The 26,033-nt window shown below is 38.3% G+C and overlaps 3 protein-coding genes and 1 long non-coding RNA gene across 7 annotated transcripts; 2 read left to right on the forward strand and 2 right to left on the reverse strand.

The window, feature by feature from the left end:
- Positions 1-650: 650 nt before the first annotated feature.
- On the forward strand, positions 651-2,985 carry LOC114762015 (uncharacterized). Its single transcript, XR_003742210.1, has 3 exons — positions 651-663; positions 1,945-1,951; positions 2,837-2,985. It is a non-coding gene; the product is annotated as an uncharacterized LOC114762015 (long non-coding RNA).
- On the reverse strand, positions 2,859-6,090 carry LOC114761981 (exonuclease V, chloroplastic). 2 transcript variants are annotated; one of them, XM_028951440.1, is made up of 7 exons: positions 5,605-6,089; positions 5,262-5,366; positions 5,053-5,174; positions 4,302-4,451; positions 4,050-4,203; positions 3,552-3,628; positions 2,859-3,320 (listed from the first exon to the last, which is right to left on the reverse strand). In XM_028951440.1, the coding sequence occupies exons 1-7, from the start codon at positions 5,971-5,973 to the stop codon at positions 3,053-3,055; spliced, it is 1,245 nt and encodes a 414-aa protein (XP_028807273.1). In that variant the 5' UTR covers positions 5,974-6,089; the 3' UTR covers positions 2,859-3,052. The 2 variants fall into 2 exon arrangements, with proteins under 2 accessions (XP_028807273.1, XP_028807279.1); XM_028951446.1 differs by lacking the exon at positions 5,262-5,366 and having other exon boundaries at positions 5,605-6,090.
- Positions 6,091-12,179: 6,089 nt separating this feature from the next.
- LOC114761965 (E3 SUMO-protein ligase SIZ1-like) lies at positions 12,180-20,781 on the forward strand. Of its 3 annotated transcripts, none has more exons than XM_028951421.1 (17): positions 12,180-12,255; positions 12,500-12,604; positions 13,478-13,558; positions 13,823-13,865; positions 14,403-14,475; positions 14,778-14,934; positions 15,140-15,270; positions 15,985-16,053; positions 17,026-17,113; positions 17,203-17,278; positions 17,422-17,495; positions 17,646-17,753; positions 18,073-18,234; positions 18,323-18,427; positions 18,510-18,590; positions 18,677-19,886; positions 20,204-20,781. In XM_028951421.1, the coding sequence occupies exons 2-17, from the start codon at positions 12,581-12,583 to the stop codon at positions 20,341-20,343; spliced, it is 2,622 nt and encodes an 873-aa protein (XP_028807254.1). In that variant the 5' UTR covers positions 12,180-12,255; positions 12,500-12,580; the 3' UTR covers positions 20,344-20,781. The 3 variants fall into 3 exon arrangements, with proteins under 3 accessions (XP_028807254.1, XP_028807258.1, XP_028807245.1); XM_028951425.1 differs by having other exon boundaries at positions 12,189-12,329; positions 20,235-20,781; XM_028951412.1 differs by having other exon boundaries at positions 12,190-12,329.
- A 1,100-nt stretch (positions 20,782-21,881) lies between these two features.
- LOC114762005 (transmembrane protein 209-like) lies at positions 21,882-25,660 on the reverse strand. Its single transcript, XM_028951462.1, is given in 8 exon segments — positions 21,882-22,278; positions 22,484-22,860; positions 23,009-23,200; positions 23,300-23,498; positions 23,714-23,760; positions 23,763-24,614; positions 24,714-24,772; positions 25,376-25,660. Coding segments are annotated over 8 exon segments (2,052 nt in total). The 5' UTR covers positions 25,561-25,660; the 3' UTR covers positions 21,882-22,137.
- Positions 25,661-26,033: the final 373 nt, after the last annotated feature.

Genomic DNA, 26,033 nt, shown 5'->3' on the forward strand with positions numbered 1-26,033 from the left:
TGATAGTTCTAGCTAATGCACGTAATTAATAAGGATATTTTAGAAAAGACAACGCATATTTATTAGAAATAACTAACTTAACAAATTTTTTTAATATACTTAAATTAATCAATTAACTTTTTAATTCGTTATCTCCACTTCGTCTTTGACATGCTGTTGCACTGCAAGGTCCGGGGTAGGGCCTCATGCATTAAGATCGTCCGAAACGTTCCATGACGTTCTATTGGTCACATCCTGAACCTGAAATGAACAGTTTATGAATTCTTCTTCTCAAACATACATTATTTTAGGTAACAAAGAGAATTTACATGTGAGTTTGTATTTTTGAACGGAATGTCGTTAGTTTCATAGCCCATGAGTAAAGTTAGTTTCTATAACTTATATATTCCATCTTTAATACATGAGATTCACAATTAATTTTTATACTTCTCTGGTCCTTAACATAAGACTCAATTGTTGAGTTGATTTTGATTCTAAACATAAGACTCATTTCTTACATTTATCAATTTTTTCTAAATTATCCCTATAAATACTCCTTCAACTATAATTAAGTAGAAGAAAAAGAGGGGGTATTAAGAAAGATGATTATGGTATTTTAGGAAAAACGTGTCACATTTCTTATAATTAACTAACTTACCTAACTTTATTAATCTAATCAAATTAGTTAAATAGATCTTATGTTAAGAATTGGAAGAGTATTACATATAAATATAAGGTTAATATAATTTTTGGTCCCTCAAATTTGTTCTTATTTTGATTTTGGTCCCTCAAGTTTCAAATAATAGATTTTGATCCTTTAAAGGGAAAAATTATCCAAGTTTTTATTGGATTATAGAGACCATTATTTTAAATAAAAAGAAATTATTTATTGGATTATAAAGACTATTATTTTAAATAAAAAGAAATTTATAGGACAAAAACTTATGGTTTAAAATTTAAAAAACTAAAATCAAAATAAGAACAAACTTAAAAAATCAAAATTTGTATTAATTAGTAAATATATTGAATGAGTATGATACCTTGTTAGCCGGAGATAGTAAGTTAAGTGTCAGAAGTTAGCTGAATGCCCGCCCCCTCTAGTAAAAAAACCGGGTTTGACTTACTTAACACTGCGTAAAAATCAGACATAGGGTTAAAGAGAGGTTAACTCATTAAACTTGTCAAAAACTTGTAATATTTCTTCTAAAACCATGTCACGAAGAAAAGAGGGGATGCTGTTGCGGAAGGGTCAGCTGGAAGAGAGGGAAAAAAGAGAGGTAAGGTGATTGGATCGAATACAAATGCAAAACCCTGACTATTTATGAAGCCCTATAAATAATAAAATTATAAATCAAATTCAAATTTAAAATCAAATCCTAATCTAATCTTTAAGAGTATGTTTGGCTCAATGAGAGAAAGGAGAGGGGAGGGGAGTGGAAGGATTTTAATATTATCTTGTTTGGATTTATAAAAAAAGAAGGGAGGGGAGGGAAACATATTTTAATATGGACAATTTTGCTCTTATTTTATTTAAGGCGTGGGCATAATGGTCACAATATGACAAAATATAGACATAATGGTCGCAACATGACAAAATATAGGCATAATGGTCATAATATGACAAGATATTACCATTTCCCTCCAAATCCTCCCAATTTTGGAGGGAGGGGAGGGGAAATTTTAAAAAATTTTCCCTCCCCTCCTAAAATTTGTGTGTTGCCAAAGAAGGAGAAATGATTAAAATCCCCCCTCCCTCCCTCCGCCCCTCCCAAATCCCTCATACCAAACACACCCTAAGGGTGTGTTTGGTATGAGGGATTTGGGAGGGAGGGGAGGGAAGGGGAGGGATTTTAATCATTTCTCCTTGTTTGGCAACACAAATTTTAGGAGGGGAGGGAAAATTTTTTAAAATTTCTCCTCCCCTCCCCTCCTCAACCTCCCCTCCAAAATTGGGAGGATTTGGAGGGAAAAGGTAATATTTTGTCATATTATGACTATTATGCCTATATTTTGTCATGTTATAACCATTATGTCTATATTTTGTCATGTTGTGACAATTATGCCCATGCCTTAAATAAAATAAGAGCAAAATTGTTCATATTAAAATATTTTTCCCTCCCCTCCCCCTCTTTTTTTATAAATCCAAACAAGATAATATTAAAATCCTTCCACTCCCCTCCCCTCCCCTTCCCTCCATTAAAATCCCTCCCCTCCCCTTCCTCTCATTGAACCAAACATACCCTAAAAGATAATGATAAGATTATTTAACTAGTTTAAATATTCCGTTATATTAAAAATAAATAAATCTAAAATAATCTAGAAAAAGATAAACCCATAAAATCCTAATCATAATGAATAAATATCTTTATTTAAATAATCATAATGAATTATTCTAAATATCTAAAATAACCCCAATTAACCATTAATCTCATTTCCCACCAAGCGAATTTGGGTGGCTTGAAGGGAAATAAAAGTGGGCTATAGGCCTAGAGGCCTACAGGCTACAGCCGTCCCGCCATCTTTGGGGAAAAAATTATAAAAATTTTTAAAACGAAGACTTTTTTTTTTAAAAAAAGCATAGACATTTGAGAAACAAACCTACAATAAAAATCCTAAATAAATTATTTGGATTTTGTAAAAGAGTGATTGACAATTTGACAATATTGGCCTTGAAGCCATGTCTCTTTTAAATTTAAAAACTGGGAGAATCAGAGAGAAGGACTAATAAAGAGTAATATTTATAAAAGAGGATCATAAAAATTAAAATTATTTAAAAAGACCAAATATTCTAATATAAATCTAAAAATAACATATTGTCCCTACTCAAACCTCCTATTTCTCCTATATTCCGTCCTAGAAAGGGAGAAAATTCACGAGTCTGGATAAGACTCACCCTGCCCTCTTTTTTACAATTTGGGAGTAATTAATTGGACATTAAAACATACAGCCACATTGGGTTATAATTACATTCTCTGCAACTTTCGCAGACAAACAAGGAAATAATTACACCCGTCTACAAGAACGATGGCCCTTCTTGTACAACCACAGAGAATTGACTTGAAGGAAGATGCAATTATTCGCATGGGCCTTGGCTTTCTTTGATATTTGAGTCATCGCAAGGATTAGGGAGAACCACCGGCTGCGCAGTATTAGTGTATGCAGGACAGATAGAAACATATTGACAGAATTTACATTTCCAGCGCTCATCCTCTGGGACATACCTAGCTTCTTCCTCTCCAACCCAAAATTTAAGACATGTTTGAATCTGATCCTTTAGCCACTTAGGATCATATGCAAATTTATCTTCACCAAGCAGTGAATGATCCTTCTGTGACTCGTATCTGTCACAAAGCAAACAAAGTAACGTCATTTTTCTTCCTCTAATGTATCCTCTTCATCCTCTTAATTATTGATGAAGAATTTTCCGATAGGAGCCATTCCAGGAAAAAGGACAGGGCTCCAATAGGAAGCCAAAAGGCAAAATTACGGATGTTTCACAAAGACGAAACTTGTATCAATAAAGATATGCTGTTAAAACTTGCATATCTATAACGAGAGATTTTGTTACTCACCTCAATAGAAGCTGATCGTGAGCCGCACCCAGCACTGCACGCGGAATTTTGTAATGCGTCACCACATCATCAAGGGTCTACTTATTGCCAATTTGAAAAATAACAATGAAAGATTATCTTCACCATAATACATTTGACCATTTCAGAATTGTAATGGCTGATCAGTAACTAAATGATGCATTTTCGAATCAAAACACCAACTGTGCAATAGAAAGGCAAAATTATATCAAGCTCCGTTATACTTGATACAGCGGGTAATTCACAAATTTTTTTCAATCATTATGAGTATGAGATGTATTCTTTGACACGCTGGGGGAAATTACATATTCCTCAATACAAAGACTGATGCAATGTTTGTATAGAAAGGAAATGGGAAATGCACCTGTCCCATTTCCTCTCTAGGTGCATTTCTCATTTTCTTTCTAGAAAACACTTCCTTGCACACCGTAACATTGCCTCAGGGAATATTACGAGCTCGGGAGCCCAAGTTCCACTTACCAATGCAGAGAATCCAGAATCCCCACTCTCCCCTTGCAGATCTTCGCAAAGAGTATGGTGAGGGTTTAAACCGAAAGAATCAAAAAAATGTTTAGAGGGGAACTTGCGAGCAACCAAATTGTCCCACATATACTTGTAACACATTAACTGCAGCCTACCAAGAAAAAAAGAGCAAAATATAACTAAATGAATCATTGGCTTGCAATTTCGCGTCCCAATGAAATGACATTAATGCTAGAATAATATACACACCTTCCATTTCTTCGTTGTGGTTCAGAAGGAAGTGTATCTCGAGAACGGGTTTTTGTGTCAATTAGTATGGGATTTCGATTATGTAATGTCTGCGGCAAACGAATCTCATCAATTACACCCACCATCCATACACCCTCTGCAAAGCCTATTCTGACATCAGAGGAACGCTTCATCATGACCACTAGTGGGAGAAAGTCCGCCAAGGGAAGTCTAAACTATAAAGCATATATGCCATAATGGACCAGAATTCACCAAAACAGAATATGTCAACAGAAACATTAAAAGCAAGATTTACGATCTCGTTGTAGCATTTGTCAAATTCAGTGGGTGGATTTTTCCCTTCAAATGCATCCTTTACCGCATATTTTAATGTTCTATGGTTTCAATAAGGAAAAAAAGACACAGCTAGTGATGGAACGTTTCATTCAAAAAAGACAAAACAAATCAAATTTTCCCTGGAAGAGGCAAAACAATTTCTATAGTAACTAAAGCCAAAACAATGAAAATGTTATCTTTGGACTTAAAATCCACCTTCTACAAAATCAAGAACAATAACCTTTAAACAATCACACATTTATGAAATATATGGGAAGCTGCACCTCACAAGCCATTAACAATTCAACTCCCTCAATAAAATTTATGAATAACTCAGATGCATCATCCCCTTTCATAACGTGGCAATCGCTTACATGCGGCATCAAATCCTGATCAAACAAAATACATGAAAATAGACTGATAAATGTCAACTTACATGGGCAGTTCACGAGTGACTCCTTCTAACTGTAATTGGTTAACACCATTTATAAAATTAATGAACTTCAAGGCCCAAAAATCTTCATGTGATTTGATCTTCACTGCCACCCGTTTTATAATCTGCAAATCAACATTCAAAGATATGATCATGTGAGACGCCCGCAATAAGAATTCAAGTAGTCAGGACTTGAGATAACAATAAAGTACCTCTTCTTCAAGTTTAACGTGTCGAGCAATCCCAGCTTTCATAGCTTTGGTTATCTTTTGTGCTCCATAACGGAGAGTAAATTCCATTTGTTTTTGGCACCATTCCTAACATTACATTTAACTAACGAGGTTAAGATGATTGTGGCCCTGATTCCACGAAATGGACAAATCAGTGATGGCAACAAAAAATATTATCTTATGTATTTTAATTTTTATACTTTTCAAGAAAGGAAAAACAAAAACTTGACACTGGACGAGGCTTCATGTAACATTGGCAGGAAAGTTAAAAACCCAAAATAAGTTCCATCCACAGCCCAACACAGAAAAGGTCAAAATTTGATACCGTAGATGTAATATCGGTGATAGACAAGCCCCTATTTTTCCTGAAGCGGTGCAGATACGATTCGGCCTCTCTTCTCCTTTTCTGGGTGTTCAGCATGTTGCCGGAATCCTCAATGTCAGATTGAGAACAATTGGAGAAACCCTTGTTAGATAGAACGGCAATTGATCGAACGGGGGATTTCGCATTTATGTGAAGCTGGGAGGGGAAAGTGGGTGATGGTATTGCAGGGGCAACAGAAAAAGTGAAAGAACGAGCATATGCTAGAGCAGCTTCAATAATAGCCATCTCTTCATCACTGACGATCTCAATTGGGATCTCAGGAACATTATTGTTTTTTTTAACCGGCACGCTAGAGGATGTTTCGCCCATGTGGCTGATTCAGCAAGTTTGTGGTATACTGCCCGTAGGAATCGGCACCGTCGATGGGCAAGCAATACCCCGATATGGGGTAAATTGCATAGCAAATATTTGAAGGTCGGGGTCGCAGGCAGCAAGGAAAATCTGAGCCCAGTGGGTTCAGCTTGTTGGTGTTAAATTTGCCATTGGATCCGCCATCATCGATGGACATGCCAATTTTAAGTTCCGGGTGGGTTGGATTTTCGGGTAAGGTGGCTTGCTGTTGCGGGCTTGTTTAGAGCTCCAATCAAAAAATAGTTCTAAACAAGTTTACATGAATCGAGACGAAACCCTCCTTATATATTTATTTCATATTCCGTACATTATGTTTGAAAAATTATTTATAAATCAATTTAAACAGGCCGTATATAGTCGTGATACACGTGGTTGGTCACTGAGCGTCACAAGCTTCAATTTAGGACATGTTACATGCTCAAACATGAGGTTTTATATATTTTTTCTCCTTTACAGAATGTGAAAGAAAATATTTTAAATTTTTGTTAGACACTGCACAGTTCAGATTATTTTTCTCAGGGTCAGGAAAACACTACTTTTATAAAGGAAGAGAATGAACATATTGTGGTTTTGTCCCTAAGTATCACTGGCTTCGATTTAGAGAGACTTCAGATGCATGAAGTCTCAAGGGGATAATCATGAAAGAGAAAGACAGTGCCAAGATTACTTCCATGGGCATGCATGGGAAACCAACTTGGCGCAACTCCACTGCCCTCATGGCAAGCAAGTGAAAGCTTCACTCTCAAGCTAAATTAAAGTTGCATGAAGCTTCTTAATTCTTACACGCCGTTTGCTGACTAACCTCCAGGCCACTTCTGAGTCAGTCTCCAACCAAACCCGTTTGAATCCTTTGTTTCCAATTGACGTGTCGCTTCAAATACATGTGATAATTTTCCCTCCAGTTTATCATCCGAGCCCCAAGTTTATTTTGACACCATTAACTGACGTGGACGGATTTTTAGGAGTAAACTTTCAGACTGTTAACTTTAAACTTAAAAATAATTCTGTATACTTTTTCATTCTGTTAACTGTTAAGAGTAACATGATATCAATAGATATAACTGGCAGAAACACGCACGTTCAAAATGCTAACAAAATAAAGTAAGATTCAAAATCTTGCTTTTGTGATGGAATAAAATACAAGGGCTATGCAGGGAACATCCAAAAAGATTTATGCATTGTCCGTTGCATATCATGTTGGTAAAATTATAAGCATTGGTATTAATATAAAATATAAATTTTATAACAAATACTACTCTTCCGGTCCTAAATCTAATACTACAAAGTGGATCTTAGATTTAGGACCGGAAAAGTATTATTTATAAATTAGACATCATTATTTATAAACCAGACACCAGAAGTTGGTAGAAAAATAAATCAGACACTAGAGAAGGAAATGTCATTTGTGTTAACTTCTTTATAAATATGCCGAACGTACATATCATAATATATTGATGTAGCATAAAATCCAAACTGATAGCCCGTTTGGACTAGGCAGCTTAAAGAGGTTACTTTTACCTTGATAAAAAAAAAAAAAAAAAGTTACTTTTACGTTGCAAGTTAAAGATACAAAAAAGTCATGAAAGTAATTATTTAAAAAGGTTTTAAACATCTATCTTTGAAAAAAGAAAAAGAAAAATCATGACTACCACCCAAAGTTATGAGATAAAATTATCTTAGCCAAGATTTCTGAAGTTCTATCTTTTAAAGTAGTGATTGACTGAGTGCATGAAAAAAAGATTGACTGATGGTCGTCATCGGAGGCAACTACTAGCCTTGAAGCAGCTCATATTTGTTATCTTTCAGATTTCAAGTGCCTGAGAAGTATATTCTAAACGCTTTTAGATGCCATACCTTGTTTTCCTGCAGCTCAATCATGATCACTAGGAAGGGTTCTTTTTAATTTGGCTGAAACAATCATATATGGAAGATTCGATCTCATTTCGCCAGTTGCTTTTGCAGTATTGGCAAGGTTCCAAAAGAAGCCCTGGACTCTGGAAAATCACCCTCACCAACAAATTGCTGCGTCAAATCTATTTTGGACTCTTTGATAAGGAGACTTTAGCGCATGATAAAAGGCAAATCCATCATGTGATTGGTAAGACAAGACAGATCCAAGAGATAGAAGAGAGTAATTAAACCCATAAACCTATACGTACCTCCCCAGCCTGCCTTCAACGTGTTATGTTCATTCATTGGAATGAGAGGTCAACTAGCAGGAGAAGTGATGCCAAGAGCCCTGCTCTGCCCTGCTCGTCATCGGCGCTCGGGCATGGACACAGGTGATGGCGTCATCTCTCCTGCGTAGTAAACCTTTCAGTGCCATTGCTTCACCCATCTACTCTGCAACTCCAATCCATTATATGCGGACCAAATTGATGTATGTCGTCTGTGCGTGGGTCCTGGTTTACCTGCAGATGGGCAGCCATAGTCTCACTATCATAAAGTAATAAAATTGTAGCCAACCACGGAGCAGAGCAGCCTTGTTTGAAAAGTCCTTCCAAGCAATCTGTATTATACCCATGTGCGTTTTTCACTTTCCAGTGGTTACTTGGGACTCCCTCGTCATTCCATAATAGTAGAGGTCATTGTACCAATGCAAGCTTTTACCCAATTTTTTCTGCGTCTCTCCTTCAATCTCAGAGCATTTTGCTATGGTCTGCCCGTCTCTTCATTGCCTTATAGCAGACAGAATTAATCATATTGTCTCTTCATTGCTCTGAAATACCATTCAACATTTTCATGGAGAGCCCGGTCCTGCTGTCCTTCTTTTCTAGTGAAAAGGGGATGCTTTATTAAAATAATAAAAATTACATAACTGGTTACAAATAAAATAAGCTAAGGTTAACCCCGCGGGGTTAGGTCGACTGGCTGGGGTTGTCCTAGCTTAACCACGGATCTCGGGTTCGAGACGTGGGAACGCAGCACTCCAAGGGGCCAGGGGACGCCGTCCGTTTGGATCCTTGCAAGCCCTCGAATCCGGATTAGTCTGGGGACGTTGTCACGGCTGAAAGACGCCTATTTCCCTGGGATACCGAATGGAGTAATCCAAAAAAAAATAATAATAATAAGCTAAGGTTAACAAGACTATCCTATTCGCATGTTGTGGTGAAAATCTTTGGCTCGCTCAACGTATTCGCTTAAAGACAAAGTCTCGTTTACAACTCGAAAAGCCGAAGGCTTTCTTGTTACAAAAGATCTTTTTGTTTCTAGCATCCCAAAGCTTCTAATAGAGGATACCAAAAACCGAACACTACTGGGGGTTGGTCTTCCCCGTCTTCAAGTTGTTTTGTATCCAGTCTTCAAACGGGCATTCGAAAAAGTTGGAGTGAAGGTGGGTTGGGAGAATCAGTCTCCAGCATGAGGTGGCCAGGTCACACGTCCTTAAGACATGATTGATATCTTCCGTTTGCTTTCTTGCAAACTCCGCAGATGTCGTTGTTCGTCATGCATCGCCAAACTCTCTCTCTCTGTTAGTAAGGAGCTTGTTCTGTAATACCAACCAGAGGAAGGTTCTTATACATTGTGGTCCCGACCAGCTCCATGCAAGTTCCCAACATGGATCGGCCACATCCCACCCATCAGCCACGAGCATCTGGTAGGTGGACCGAACTAAAATGGAGCGTTTACTGTCAAGGTGCCAGAAGTAGTAATCTGCGGTATTGGAATGTGAGGGCACAGTGTAGTCGGCAATTTGATTCTATATGTCGGCAGGTAGGAGGTGGCCAAAGTCAGACCACTTCCATTGCCCAGTCGAGGTGGAGTAGTCATGGACAGTTTTCTCAAGGTCTGCCTCAGGTATTGGCTGAAACGCGATATTACATAAGGGTCCTAGGTCCCCAATCCAGTGGTCTGACCAGAATCACGCTTGTTTACCGTTTCCTACTTTCCAGAAAAGGCCCTGGTCCAGATCATGCCAGAGATTGTTAAGGCTTCTCCATAGGTAGGATGCGGTGGGATATTTACTGCTCTTTTTTCCCCCCCTTTGTCCCAATCCATATTTTGCTCTGAGTATTGATGTTCTTTCACTGCATAGAAATAGCCCCATTCATCCACATAGGCATGTTTAGCCCATCCAAACAAGTCTTCTACATTTCCTGTCTTCCATTGTATAGGCATTTCTTTCTAGGCCAATATGTACTCTAAGTATCTCTTTCTGCCAATGTTATAAGTCTACTTCACGAGTCATTAGGCTCGTTTAGAATAATTTATAAATAGCTTATAAGCTGATTTTCAATAGTGATTTACGAAATGCGAGATAGATATGTGAGAAAAGTTTTGTTTCGGTTTGCGTAAAACTAGCTTATAGGAGCCAAACAGGGCCATTAATTCAGCCTAACGATTATGAGCCAGGTTCATGAGATTAATATTCTATTCTATTCTATTCTATTAAAATCAAAACCCCGTTTTTTCTTATCCAAGTCTAGATAAAGTCAGATTAAGCGGGCTTTCTTTTGGAAGGCACGGTTCAATCGAAACTAAAGAATAAATTAGGTTTAAAAAATTAACTCAAAAAACTACTTATCAAACTTTTTCGAATGACATGCATAATTTTAATCGAGTTATAAGCCTTTTCAATTCCAACCAGTAACCACCAAGTCGAATGACTGGTCATTCCAGTTACTAGATACCCTATATGAATGAACAAACGCAAATTACATTACTGTCTAGGAACAAAAAGATTAGAACGATTTTAGATTTTTCTTTTTTGGGTCGAGAAAATGATCATCAACGTTTAATACTTCCAATATAATCTGTTTTCGAGTCAGAAAAAGGAATTTGATGGGTCCTAAAAAGGACTTGGCCAATTAAGCAAATCGTTGATCCATTAATCTTTATATTACATAAAATCTATAATAAATCACACTGTTAATAAATCCGGTAAAACACAACTCGTCTAAGGGTGTATTTGGATGAAACCAAACCGTAGTTTGAAAAAGTGATTCTGAAAAATAGATTCTGGGGAGAATAGATTATGTGAAGAATAGATTTTGTAAAAAAGTGATTATGAGAAGTGAGAGTGTTTGGATAGTTGTTATTAGAAGCACTTTTTATATATACAGATTACTAAAAAAAACATAAGTTAATATGATAATTACAGAAAAAATAGATTTTATGATATATTTTAATTTGAAGGAATAAAATTGTTAATAATATATTTTTTACCAACATAATTAATACTCCCTCCGTTCCTTATTATAAGAGACAAATAACCAATTACGTTGATCAAAAAGCAGTTAAAATTAGTTAAGAACAATCATGTGTAAAAAGTATAATTTTTTCCCCAAAAATGCCCTCATTAATAAGGAGAGAGAGCATGAGAGAGAACAATTAAATTATTAAAAGAAAGAGAAGTGGGAGGGAGAGAGAGTGTGAATTGGAGATAAAATAAATATGGGTAAAATAGGAAACCAACACAAAAAGTAGAGGCAACTTTTAAGTGTCTCTTATATATAGGAACATGCCATGAGCATCAAATGTCTCTTATAATAAGAAACGGAGGGAGTAATACATAAGATAATATAATTAATAAATAATTAATATGTATATATATTTATAAAATATAATTTAAATATGTTTATAAAAAATATGTTTATAAAAAATAACAAGATACATATCCTATAGGCTCTCACACTCTCCCTTTTTTCTCCAAAAGCAAAAGTTTTTGCTTTTTCCAAAACCATGGTTTTGACCTAAAACCATGGTTTTGGTTTTTGGGTGGGTGTTTGAGTGACTTAATCTCCAAACCATGGTTTGGGGTGTTACCCAAACACACCTTAAGTTTCTTTTTTTTTTCTTTTAACCATGATCTAAATTTCGTTTAGCACAGAAGATGTCACCAATCAATCAATTAATATCTTTGGCCAAAAAAAAAATTTAATATCCTATTTTAGAAATGATAATTTTAGTTTGAGCCCACTTGAATGCAGATAGAATCGGGCCTTGTTGGACTGAGAGGCAACTAGACCTGCCCTAATTGCACTTTTTTCGTTTTTCACAAAATATGCTTAGCAGGCTCAAAATCACTCAAATTAATTTAAAACTAAAAAATGGCGAAAAAGTGCAATGTAATTTGCACGTGAACACACCGAAACCCAACCCGGACCTGTTGCCGTGAAAAAACCGGATTGGATAATCGGCGACAGGTCCGAACTTTGTAAGTGGAGATTGGTTCTTCTGGCTGGCTCTCTCGGTCAAAAAGAAACGTATCCAGCGAACACAGTCGAGCGGAGAGTCGGCGTAAGATTCCAAACCCTAATCATCACCGTCTATTGCATTTCCCTGGCGCACCGAGAATTCGATTTGTTTCTATGGTTGGTCTTTCGCGTATTCAGCTCAAATTTCCCTTCCTTTTAGCCGATTGTAACGATCAATTGTTGTTCATAGTTTAATTTCTTAGCTATGTAATTCGACTGATTGCTCTGTTCTTTTTTTTCTTTTTTTACTCTGTTTATTTGGTTTTATCTGTTGCTGATGGCGGTAGCCTGCTCTAGCTTACGCGGCATTTTTGGCTGATTCCCCGCTCTTGCTGAAGATTCTGTACTAAATTATTGGGCTCCTGCAGATGGATTTAGTCAATAGTTGCAAGGTATATCTTTGATTTTTTATCTTCTTTTCTGTGTCTGATGTTCACCGGATAACGGCGGGTTTTGAAATTTACTGAGGTTCTTATCTGCGCACCAATTCTCTAGTCAACAACCATTTCCGCATCATTCAATGACCTTATAACCGTGGACCTTATGGCTTTTGCAGGTGCCGGAAAAGTGGGTTTTTGCGATCATGTAGTGTAGCTTATTCTTGTGATTTTATATCTGTGTATTAAACAATTCTTTGTTGTGTAGTTCGCACGGTAACTGGTTCCGAAAGTTGTTACCTTTATGACCAATGTCTCCTCATTAAAACATTGAGGAAGACGATACATTTGATGTTCATTGTCTTTTATGGACTTGTAGTATAATAACAACTTTTTAGGAACCAAATGCTATTAGGATGCGTAAAGAATTTTTAATTTTCAAAATTATAAATTGGATTTTCACAGACAGGTGAAGAACAGTTTATCCGACCAGCTACAGTCTGTGCTTTTTTTATTCTAGTGACACAGTTTTGTTTATTTATCACCATAACATCGCATGCCGATGAAGGAAGTTATATATCTCAGTTTTTTGGTTTCATAACCCTTTGTTATTTGTGATTCTTTCATGTTATGGCAGGACTTCCTTTTTTTATTCCTCTTCCTTGTATAAAATAAATAAGTTGGTGATTCTGTTCAATACTTTTGCCTAATGATTGGATTTTTTACTTCATTGAAGTGATCTTGATAATACTGTGTCTTGAGATGCAATCTCAATAGCATACACTTGAGGATGCTTGGATTTTATTTGCTTTAGTTCTTTTACAGTGGGACATGTGGTGGGTTATTCTGACCTGATCTGCTAATCTTATAATTTATTTTTTCCTGTAGGAAAAGTTGACATATTTTCGTATAAAAGAGCTCAAAGATGTACTCACCCAGTTAGGCCTTTCAAAACAGGGAAAGAAGCAGGTGAGGCAGAATTAGTATTGATAAGGGTTTTCTATGAAAGTGATGCTAACTGCGTCTCATTTAATAAATTCATTGCCTGGTTAGTGGTTCTTGTGGAGCACAAGAGCTACTTTTTTTTCTTGTTAACAAGTGATGTAGAAGAATATCATTATTTGTTCATTATGCTAATTATATTTACTAGGTTAATTTCATCTACTCTCTTTCTTGCTTGTTAGAGGTATAAAATGGTGTAATGATGTTAATGCCTCCTCCTCATCTATGTAGGATCTTGTTGATCGGATATTAGCCATTCTCTCAGATGAACAAGGTAAGCAATTGCGGGTGGGTGCATGTTGGTGCTGAAGACTTGACCTTTGGCTGTTTGCTATCTTGTATTTCTGTATTATGTTCGTGTTTTTGCTTTTTGGTTTGGAAGAAATCCTACATGTGGAAAGTTTAGAATTTGGGTTATATCTGCGGACTGGAAGGTCTAGAGAATGGAAAGCAATTCTTGTGGTTATATCTGAGACAAATATTAGAATTCATTTACTGGGGCATTTGCAGTAATCTTTCAGTCAAGTTCAGATTGAAATTCGTTTGACCTTGGCTATTCTTTTTTCCCCAGATTTTTGTTTCCTTTTTCCTGCTCTTTGCTTTTATTGATTAACTGATTTGTCTTATTCGCCCTTTGATGACAGAGTTGTAAAGTTGTAAGCTTCATATGTTGTATTGAAGACGTTTGGAGCTTTTTAATTATTTGGTGTCTAGTTTATTTTGATAATTTGGAATTTTGAATATTAAGCTGATGTTCCTCAGTTACCCTTTCCAAGAGTCTGAACGATATGGTTTTCTTCCTTGTCCTCAGTTTCCAAATTGTGGGCTAAAAAGAATGCTGTTGGAAAAGAACAGGTGGCAAAATTAGTGGATGACACGTATAGGTCAGTGTTGAAGACAATGTTGTTGATGATGTTCTCTTCTTGAATTTTATTATGTTTCAGAAACGTAATGACCTGAGCTTTACGTTGAACCTATACAGTTTGTTAAACGCTATTTTTTACGTTGTGATTTTATTATGTTTCATAAACATGTAGTGATCTGAGACTCTTAATCTGGGGAACTTATATAATTTGATATTTTACTGTTAGATCTTGTTTAAGTGCAGTATTCAGCTCCATGCATGTTGTAATTTCTTTCCTTCTATTGCTCCCTTGCTGACACTGTGCATTTTCTGATTGGTCAGAAAGATGCAGATATCGGGAGCAACTGAGCTGGCATCAAAGGGTATGTCAGATAGCAGTAATGTGAAAATTAAAGGTGAAATTGAAGATTCCTTGCAGTCAGTTACAAAGATTCGGTGTCTCTGTGGAAGTTCTCTGGAAACAGAGGCCCTGATCAAGGTGTAATATTTAATCCCTCTGTCTCCCCCTCTTCTCTCTCGTTTATTAATGCTCTTTTCAATTCAGTGCTATGTGTTCATATGGCTTGATTGATGATTTACAGAAGTTTCGAGTTGATATCCCCTTTTTTCTTTGTTGAAGCACATTTCTACAAGGTCCTGTACATATTGTGTATATTATGGCAATTTTTCAAATCTAATTGCAGTGTGAGGATGCAAGATGCCAAGTGTGGCAACACATGAGCTGTGTTTTAATTCCAGATAAACCTACGGAAGGCATCCCGCCCGTTCCTGATAAATTCCATTGTGAGATCTGTCGGCTCAGTCGTGCTGACCCGTATGTCCTGTTCCTTTCTAGTTTTAGCTATTTATCAAGTTTTGATGGTATGGCATGTTTGAATACGTTGCCTTCTTAGTTTAGCGCACAATGTTTCTTTCCGCTTGCTAGGCTATTTCACTCTAAATGGTTATGAGTTGCCAAAATATGTCAATTTTCACTTTGTCAGCTGTGCCATTCTCTGCTGCTGCTAGAACTAGGCTCATGAGTTGAAATTGTGCCATGTTCTGTTGTGATTCAACTAACTACATGGTAATTGCTTTATGTGGCCCATTGAAGTTCGGAGTTACCCAAATAGTGTGTTTTCTTTATTCTTTGAAAACATCTTATGCTTATGAAAAGGCGTTAGGTGAAGTAACGTCCTTATATTTGTGACTGTCATAAACGGAGCTTTTGACTTTAGGTTTCTAGAATTTCTAGTGGTATGTTTAAAGTGAGGGGAGTTGTATTTTTTATCTGGTGGTTAACATGATATTGGTAGTACATGCTTTTTAAATTACAGTGTATTGCATGATATATGATCTTAAATGTTGTTTTTTGCATTCATTTGTGTTTAATTTCTTTGTAGAAAGAAGTGTGAATTACTATCCTAGATATGAAGTTTTTCATTTAAATCTTTATCTATCTGAGGAAATAGGAAAAAGCTGATGAACGATCAATTGATGGGGATAGACTCTCAATAGTTTCAGTTTTTTTTCTGGTGTTCTGTTGCAGTTTTTGGGTTCCAGTGACACATCCTCTGCTTCCCGTGAAGTTGACCACAACCAATGTTCCAACCGATGGGTGAGTATGTGGCTGGGGTGGATTGGTTGAAGTCAGGAAGAATGTTTGGAATGTTAATATGCTTTAGCAAAATGAATGTCTTGTCTATTATTTTCCCTAACGTGTAATTTCCTTTTCATTACCTTTTATGCATTCAAGATACAAATGAGTGTAGTGAAATGAAAACATACGTGCGCACTTATTGATAGGATTTCTCCTCCTATTATCACCTACAGCAGTAGGAAGAAATTCCCCAGAATTTGTGTCAGTTTAGGGTCAGTTTGTGATGAAAATTGAAACTAAGTTAAGAATTTAACTTCCTATATGTTTTGGCCGCATCAGAATTTGTGTTCGATTGTCACTCTTTGGAAGTTGTCAGGTGTCTGTCCAATGCTCAGTTTATGGTTGGTTATTGTTGATTTGCAACGCGCTGTGTCATATTCTCAGTGGTAGTGCAATTTTTTAGGGCGGTTTTGATACGCCTCCTCATTTTCTATCTGATCCTAGGGCTGTCATTTATTTGAGCAAGTCTTTTTTTTTTTTTTAATTAGTTTTTGGGTTTGGAGTTCTGTACGCTAATATGACTGCAAGCTTACAGCAAATGTTGTCGCCATTTTTTGTTTTGCTGTTTTTTGGGTGGTACTTTCTATAAATTTCTGCCAGACACATGTGGTATTTGCATTTACCATCAGCTATCATATCCTATTCACCATGAAGCATAATTAATTTAAATTAATGTGCAAATGAAGCTTTTATGTTTACTTGTTTTGTTGAGGTGGAGTTTTGCCCAGGAAAATTAATTTAATGAGAAGTTTTCTGATTTTCTCTATTGTTCTTATCAGGTGTTGTTCCCTCCATAAAAAAATTTATTCTATAGACTCTTTCTCGTAATCGCATGCAATCATGATGGATCTTTTTCTGTGGTTATAATCTAGTTTTCAATTTAGTTTACTGGTTGATTGACCTGACCATGTTCCTGTTTGTCTTGTTCAGCACTAACCCTGTGCAGAGTGTGGAGCGCTCATTTCAACTCACGAGAGCAGATAAGGACTTGGTGTCTAAACCAGAATTTGATGTTCAGGTTACATTGTTTCTCCAGTGTCAGCAGCTTAATGTGTAAGCTTAAGTCCAATGAGTATATTGATTTAAATAGAATGACGTCATATGTAGGCTTGGTGTATGCTTCTGAATGACAAGGTCCCATTCAGGATGCAGTGGCCTCAGTATACAGATCTACAGGTCAATGGTATGTTAAGTCGTGGTCCTCTCTACCACCTTTCCAGTTTTTTATTAGCATTATATGGGGCTTAATGGATGCTTCTAATAACGATGTTTTGTGAAAATGCCTTCCTTCTCAGTGTCCCATTTGAATTTCTTTTTGTCATGTAGGTGTGCCTGTTCGTGCCATCAACAGACCCGGTTCACAGTTACTTGGGGCTAATGGTCGAGATGATGGTCCAATTGTGAGTTTCTTGTTATCTATGGTTGTGACTAAAGTTCTATTGGGGGCTCAATTATTGTTCTGTCCTTTTTAGCGAGCACAAGCATTTGATCAAATTTCATACATTGTTATATAGCTCTTGTCCAATTTCTTATGGTCTCATTCTTGTCAGATCACGCCATATACAAAAGATGGAATAAACAAGATTTCCTTAACGGGGTGTGATGCTCGCCTTTTCTGTTTAGGGGTTCGTATTGTGAAAAGGCGGACCGTGCAACAGGTAGTTTGCATTCTAAACACCATGCCTTGTGGTTTTATAATGTGAATCTGCCTTGAAGAAACCAGCTGTATACTACTGCTGCATAATTTTCATTGCTACAGATCATTTAAGATTTACTTTTGTTATCCAGATGCTAAGTCTGTATTAAGTTATTAACTCCAATTTGCAACCCCTATTCAACCAAGTCAGGGCACCATGACTCGTAATAATTTAGCTTACATTTCAAAAAAATTGCATCTGCCTTGATTTCTACATAGTCATGCTACTGCTTCATACTTTTTATTCTACAGATCGTTTAATGTTTCCTTTTCTTATCCAGATCCTAAGTATAATTCCAAAGGAGGCTGATGGTGAGCCTTTTGAAGATGCTCTTGCACGTGTCTGCCGATGTGTCGGTGGTGGAAATGCAACTGATAATGCTGATAGTGACAGTGATCTAGAAGTTGTTTCTGATACATTTAGCATCAATCTCCGTTGTCCAGTAAGGCTTCCTTTCGTTAGTGGTGCTTTCAGTATTAGCTGAAGTTCAGAAATTTTTGTTAATGTGTCTACGCTTGGGAAATCTATAGATGAGTGGTTCAAGGATGAAGGTTGCTGGAAGATTCAAACCTTGTGTTCACATGGGCTGTTTTGATCTTGAAGTTTTTGTGGAAATGAATCAGCGGTCAAGGAAGGTAAGTTTCTGACAAAGGATCTTGTCTGATTCTCCCCGGGGTGATCTTTAATGTTTGCTGAAACCTACAATGATCAATGCAGTGGCAATGCCCTATCTGTCTCAAAAATTATACCTTGGAGAACATTATTATAGACCCTTACTTCAACCGTATCACATCTCAGGTATTGTCATATTGATGGTTAGTAGTCCTTGGAAAGCTTGCATATTGTGAATTAGTAGTTATTATATGAATGGTTTGTTGGTACAGATGGAAAAGTGCGGTGAAGATGTGACAGAGGTTGAAGTGAAGCCTGATGGTTCTTGGCGTGTTAAGGCTAAGAGTGATATTGAACGCAGGGATTTGGGTAATCTTGCACAATGGCACTTCCCTGATGGATCGCTGTGTGTTTCTAATGATGAAGAAGTCAATAGAGTGGATGCATTTAAGCAGATTAAGCAGGAGGGTGTTTCTGACAGCCCTAATGGTTTAAAACTTGGCATGAGGAAGAACCACGATGGAGTTTGGGTTTTCAGCAAACCCAATGACACCAATACATCATCAGGCAATAGATTGAAAGAGAACTTTGGAAATCATGAACAGGTGGTTATTCCCATGAGCAGCAGTGCCACAGGGAGTGGCCATGAGGGTGATGACCCTAGCGTAAATCAGGGTGGTTGTGGACATATTGATTTCTCTAACAATGGGACGGAAATGGAGTCTTTCTATCTTAATAATGTTGATTCAGGATATGGGTTTGCAGACAATAACATGACTGCTCCCACTGCTGATGCTGAAGTTATTGTTCTAAGTGATTCTGAGGAAGAGAACGACATGTTGGTATCTTCTGCAACTGACTACAAGAATAATCAAACTGATACTGTTGGTGTTGGCTACCCTGTGCCGCCTTCTGGAATTGCCGATTCATATGCAGAAGATCCCACCCTTGGCTGCTTGGGACTTTTCAATACTAATGAAGATGAGTTTGAGATGCATTCCATGTGGTCAGTGCCTTCTGGAACTCAGGCAGGTGCAGGATTTCAGTTATTCACTTCTGATGCAGATGTGTCTGATGCCTTGGTCCATTCGCAGCAAGATCCTAATTGTTCCACATCACTGAACGGTTTTGCATTGGCTCCAGACGCTACTTTAGCATCTAATACTCTCATGCCAGATGCCTCTGCTGGTCGGTCTGATGCTGATTTAAATGGTGGTTTAGTTGACAATCGGCTGCCATTTGCTGGACATGATCCCTCGCTCCAAATATTTCTCCCCACTAGACCTGCAGAATCATCTAGGCAGCATGAATTGAGAAAGCAGGCAGATGTGTCTAATGGTGTTTGCAATGAAGATTGGATTTCTCTTAGGCTTGGAGGTGGTGCTAGTGGTACCAACAGCCATGCTACGACACCAAATGGTCTGAATTCTAGACAGCAAATTCCATCCAGAGAACCTTCCACAGATGCTATGGCTGATACTGGTTTGTTTTCTTTTCAACTTGAAACCACTAGTATTTTACATCTGCTTTTATTCCGTGCTTTGTCACACTTTTATCCCCCTTTCCTTTAGTTCCCCCTTCTCTGCTCTAAGTCATTGAATTAACAAATGTATTTTAACTACTGAGAAGGATGACGCAGCAACCATTAATGCTTTATGGCATATCTACCACCGCCTTCCTTTAGGAAGGAGTGGAGTTCTTGACTGATTGTTCTTCCTCACACAAGAGTGATGACTCAGCAATCATGAATGCTTTATTTTCCCCACAAGTTTCTTGACTGATTATTCCTCCTTACGCAGCTTCTTTGCTTCTTGGTATGACTGATGCTAGATCTGACAAGGCGATTAGACAAAGATCAGATAACCCCTTCTCATTTCCCCGCCAAAAACGTTCAGTAAGGCCCCGCCTGTATCTCTCTATCGATTCGGATTCAGAGTAGAGGTATAAGACGGCATGTTTCTGCAAGTGTTTCTGGTCTTTTGTGAAACGGAAGTTGCTGCCGCCTGAGGCATCTCCAGTGGAACAGATTCATGCTCATTTTGCCCCTGCCAAAATGCTTGCATCTGCGGAGTATCACTTCCTTATATGTAAAGATGATGGCTGTAAAGATTTCCAATTCTTTGTACTTGATATTTAAGGTTCCCGACACATGTTAACAGGACAGGCGCAAGCTGTTACTCCTCAATATTCAATGAGGATCTGGTGGGGTATAGTGTCGGTACTTGTACAGAAATGGGTCATTTGCTGGGTGAACTTATTGAAGAGGTGGGCGGTTCCCCTTAGGAATTAATATACGCATTTTTGTCTCTGCTGAGCGAATAACCTGTACATGCTAAGCCATCAGATTCAATAGTAAAATTTAAAGTTTAGTTGCTCATTGGCGTCGGGATTATTTTTCTTGCTTACAGCTTCGTTGCTCTACAATCTGCCCAGTTTGTCTGATCGATTTTTAGGTTTGCCTTGCGACGCCATAATTCTTCCTTCTCGAGTGCAACTGTGGATGACTGCGATCACGAGGTAAGGGGCTTAGGTTGCGCGGGCAAGTCTCAGGCAAAGCAGCCCAAGTTGCTTGGCAGGCAACCCCTGAGGCAAAGGCGAAGCCCCTCTCCGTTTCATGCACCTAGTCCCTACCACAGCCCGGGCATGACTCCACTCTTTCTGATACCCTTCTGAATATCAATGCACTTATCATTAAGACCCCATCATGGTTTGCTTGAGATCCAGGCCAGATCATGATAGACTGATGGAGCCTGGCCGATGAGCGTGGAGGGGTCACAATTGAAGCTGAAAAGGTGAAGGCCGGAACAAATGGTACCACACAATCGTGCTCGTGTTTTGGTGGGCATTGATGGAGCGTAAGCGCAGCTTCTACAGTGGCAATTCATGGAGAGCTTTTTTTAAAAGAGAGAGAGAGAGAGAGAAAGTAATCAGATCTCACGACGCAGGCATGGTAGTAGCCACATGTCCGGTTCGTCGTCCTCGATGGTTAACTCGCCGTTACGCCACGTGAGAGGGATCGGGAAACCTTGGGAGCCTTTTTGACCGTAGGGATGGAATCAGACATTTTTAAACTACAGCGATGTAAACTATGGGTACCAATCGAGGAATCTTTATTGTTTTCAATCTGCCCAATGGCATGCGCGCAAGTGTGTCAAAGATATTGTTGACCATCGCCAGGGGCCTAGCCCCGTCTTTTGTTTCGGTTCAACGTTAAGTCTTCATGATTTGATAAATTTTCCCGCATTAATTTGTTAGAATAAACTAGGGCATTAGGATTTGTTGATTGGGTTCACCAAAGCTTTTATTCCATTGTAGTTGGTTATTCTTTGTGGGACGTTGGGGCTTTTTTTTTTCTTCTTTTTTTAAAATCACATCCTTTTGAGTCGTTCTATTGTCAACACATCAGTATTAATACGTATAATACGCGCGCGCGTAAGAAGAGTTTGGACTTGATTCATTTTTAATGCATAATATAAATATAATATGTCGAACTCTAACATGATATGTATGATTGCAGGCGGTTTAAGTTCACACGGTCTGAATTGTACAGAGTCGTGAGGGTTAGACCCGAAACACGGTGAAATCAGCATCCGCCGCCAAACTCTAAACCATATGAAATTCAATTCACGTCCAAGAAAAACCTAATTGAATTTTGCGAGGATGCAATGTAATTGTCAGTTACTCTATGGACGACGCTGATGTTAGCATACAAAATGGTTTGTCTGTAAACACCCTAACCTTCACTTTCTGTTTCCAATACTGGGAGAATGCTTAAAGCTGAGGAACCAAGATGCATGCCTCGAACAATACCTCCATAGCCAACCATAATCTTTTGGCACAAAAGCAGGATGGAATCCCAAAGGGCTGTTCTTCCCTGAGACAAATGTTAGGACTGTTAGCACATCAATAACAAAATTTCAACCCGCCGGGCTGAATAAAGCACTAGTGGCCACAACAAAGTACTTCATGTAGCATTCTTATAAAGCGATGAGAATATCTATATGCAGAAAAGAATTAATTTTAAGGTTAGTAGTATTTCATGTCCATAGCCTGAAAATGATATTTCAGCCACAACCAACCTGAAGAGAAAACTGCAGCTTCTTATCCCAATACAGTGCGAAGATGGGGGGGATCTGCTTACCAACCACCAGTATACATGCTCCTGGATGCAGAACAGAAGGGACAGTAGATACTACAGCAATGTACTTCTCAGGAAACCTTTCCTTTGGAGGAAGGACTCCCAAGAATAGGGGGTTCTTGCTAGATTGAGCCCCAGCATATGAGGTGGCATCCACATGCAGCATCCACTTTGGATGCTCCAGGAAAGCACAGAACAGATACAAGAGCAAGTGAGAATCAGACGGCAGCTCAGTTGTCCACTTCTTACTTTTAGTATCATAAACCTCCCCATTTCCAAGATACTCATAATTCTTCAAGCATGTTCCTTCCGCAAGCTCTGTTTAAATAGAGACAATATAACTCAAAAATTAGACTATATCAGTGTGGCAGCTCAAATGGCAGACTCGAACTAGGGTTCAGCTTCAATTTATCAGAGAATCTCATGAGGATTACTGATTAAGCAACCAATCCATTTCTAAGATTACCTCGGATCCTTTGCACAGTGTAATCAGCTCGAACAGTGCTTTGAGGTAGTAAACCTTTAACCCACTCTCCTTTAACCAAAGCTTGAAGTTTTTGGTGTTCAGTGATGGCATCCAGGCAATCCTGCATGAAGGGGACCATAGTATTCTGCTGAGCCTGTGGGCCTTGCTGCAAATTTGACACAGGCAGCTTGGCTGTATGCAAACACAGGCATTCAAGAAATTGTAAAACTTAGCCTATATAAACAAACTGTGGAAAAGATGAATTCAACTGAATGATGTGAAGCAACATACACGTGGAACCCTCTATGGCTTGCACAAGGGTAGAACGTAACTGATGAAGAAGTCCATCTTCATTGAGATTCAACTGTGGTTGCCAATCTTTTGTCTTATCAATTGTTGGGAAGGTAGCAGGGGTTCCAAGAGATGGCATATCATTTCCGACTTGATTGATTTTGACTGAAATACCAAGTTTAGCGGCTGCTTGCGTAACCTACAAACGTAAAAATCACAGGGCCATGGGAAAAAAAACTAAATTAGCTACTAAGATGATATTGGTATTATGGGCCAACGCCCCCAACCTGCCTTGTAAAAACGAAATAAGTTGGAGGTGGCCTGATTTGACTTCTCTGGTGAAAAGAATCCCGGCAAAAAAATATACAAAAATTAGTGCCTCCTACACAAGAAATCATCATGACAAAAATGAACCTGAATATGGCTGGTCTCAATCTTGTCAAGCAAAGGGTTCAGCAAACCGAAGAGAACCATTGCCTAAGGTGATCACGCCACAGCTCAATTTGAGGATAGATGCCCAGATGTTCGAAAGCTTCAACAGATTCTTCCATGGACATTGGTGAAGGGAGATCACTCTCTCCTTTCTTTGGGGGCGTGCTAAACTTTTGGGAACCTGGTGACATCCTCACAGGCCTCAGAGGTGTTAGCCTTGTAGTTCCAGAAGTATTAGCTGACCCTGTAGCTGTATTAGGGCTCACAATGCCAAAACCAGACATGATAGGGGGTGGAGTAGACAGCTTCCCTGCTGATTCATCGATTTTTTCATTGACTACTGCTAAGAACTGTTCAAGTTTTTCTTCTGATGTTATCTTACTAGCAGGAGAGGCTCGCCTATTGGACCAAGGACCTGAGATAACTGAATCCGTTCCAGCTGAATTCTGAAGAGACGGTGGAGGTGAAGTCACCCCAGGGACAAGATATAAAGAGGATAAGGGTGACTTAGAAGGGGTGCTCATAGGACGTCCCTTACCTCCCCTACTAGAATTCGAACCATCAGCATCAATATGAGGTGAACGACTAGGACTGGGAATCGGCTGATGAAGGGGCACAAGCAAATCTGAAGATATGGGTGTCGATTTAGACTTGGGAGGCTTTTTAATTGATTCATATTGAACACATTCTACATTTGGCTTCACTCCCAGAAGCCCTAATTGACGTTTTGTAAGAAACATCTCATTCCTACTAACTTTGGAAGCAGGCATCGCTGGAACACCAGCAGTATATCTGACTTTATGCAGAAATATAGCTTTAAGGAGAAATATAGTTCCAGCGAAGATGAGACCCACAAAAGCCTGCAGAGTCTTGGCAAGCCAGTCTGATGTTCAAGACATTTATTAGAAGAGATATAGCATTCAAAGCAATCGTGCCAAAGAATGAAGAGGGGCGGAAAAACTAATTGAGCTTAGGATCTTACAGGCTGTCTCTTGAGAAAGATTTTTCAGCCTCACGAAGTCAATGAATCCGTTTTCCCTACAAGAAGCAAAGCTAGTTAGATAAATGAGTCGCTTATAAAGTATCCTTAAGTAACATTACAGAGTGAAGTCAGAAGCGGATGTCGATTGTACAGATGATATCCAGGTACGTCTGACAAGGAAACATAATAGAATTATATTCATACTATGGAAACAATTTGGTTCTTTGCTCATACTCATATGAATTCATAGGATATAAAGGGCAAATAATAGATAATATAAAGCAGAAGAACTCCAAATTCCCTATTCACCAGTCACTACATTTCTATGACAACTTCAAATAAAACCGTAACTATCTAGTCTCTGCCGGAGATATATGTTTCGTCCAAGTCGACCTCATGGTAATTTCAAGGTTTCAAGATGTTAGAAGCAAAAAGAACTACTGCGACAAGAGATTGATTCAGCTCGTGAAAAAATCAACTGATCAACTAATGGTAGCATGATCTACTATAGAAACCGCAGGCACAGTTTAAAGAAGTCACTTAAATGAAAAAAGTTCGGCAATTCATTTCAAGTTCTTTTTATCTTTCCCCCGAGTTCTTTCTTGCTACAAAGAAGCGGTGAAAGTGGCAAGCGATGAATGAAAATGCAGCAGAGCACCTGAAGAGAAACGGTGATAAAAGCTAAAGCAGAGGCAGAGAAGAAGGAAACGATGCAAAGGAAAGTGTGGCTGGAAGGTTGGAGACTCTGGGCGGTAAGAACGGCAGAGAATGAGGGGTTTTGGTAGACGTAAAACTTGGAGGGGTTCGGTGGAGGTGAAGTCTTGTCTCTGGTAGCCCCTGCATCCATGGCGGCTTAGGGTTTCAGGCGTCGGAGCACAGACGCAGGAGGAGTCCTTTCAAAATTTGGCAGTCCCACTCCCACCGATCACCGAGGTTTAAGGACTCAGTCGCGATAGACGCATACCGATGACGCAGATTCAAAATTTCAAACTTTCCGAGCCCACGAAGAAGTGATATATAATATTCCAAAATGGTCCCTCCCTCCTCTTCTAGCGGGCTGCGGTCTGGCACTGATCGTATTTAAAAACACGGCTAGGTTCTTAATATAAAAATTAACTAATTTGAGTAGGTTAAAGATATTAATTAAATTAGTTAATGTGATATGTTTTTTCTAAAATATTCTAAGTGTCTTTTTTATTCTCACCTTCCTTTTCATTTTCTTACTTTTTTGGGAAAATATTATATAAAAGACCGACATCAATATAATAAATGAATAATGCAAAGTCCTTTTCTTTTGGCAACAAAATACTTTTAAAGTTT

Source organism: Neltuma alba, unplaced genomic scaffold (genome assembly GCF_004799145.2).
Source record: "Neltuma alba isolate B1F8T4 unplaced genomic scaffold, ASM479914v2 tig00001714_pilon, whole genome shotgun sequence".
NCBI lineage: Eukaryota > Viridiplantae > Streptophyta > Magnoliopsida > Fabales > Fabaceae > Neltuma > Neltuma alba.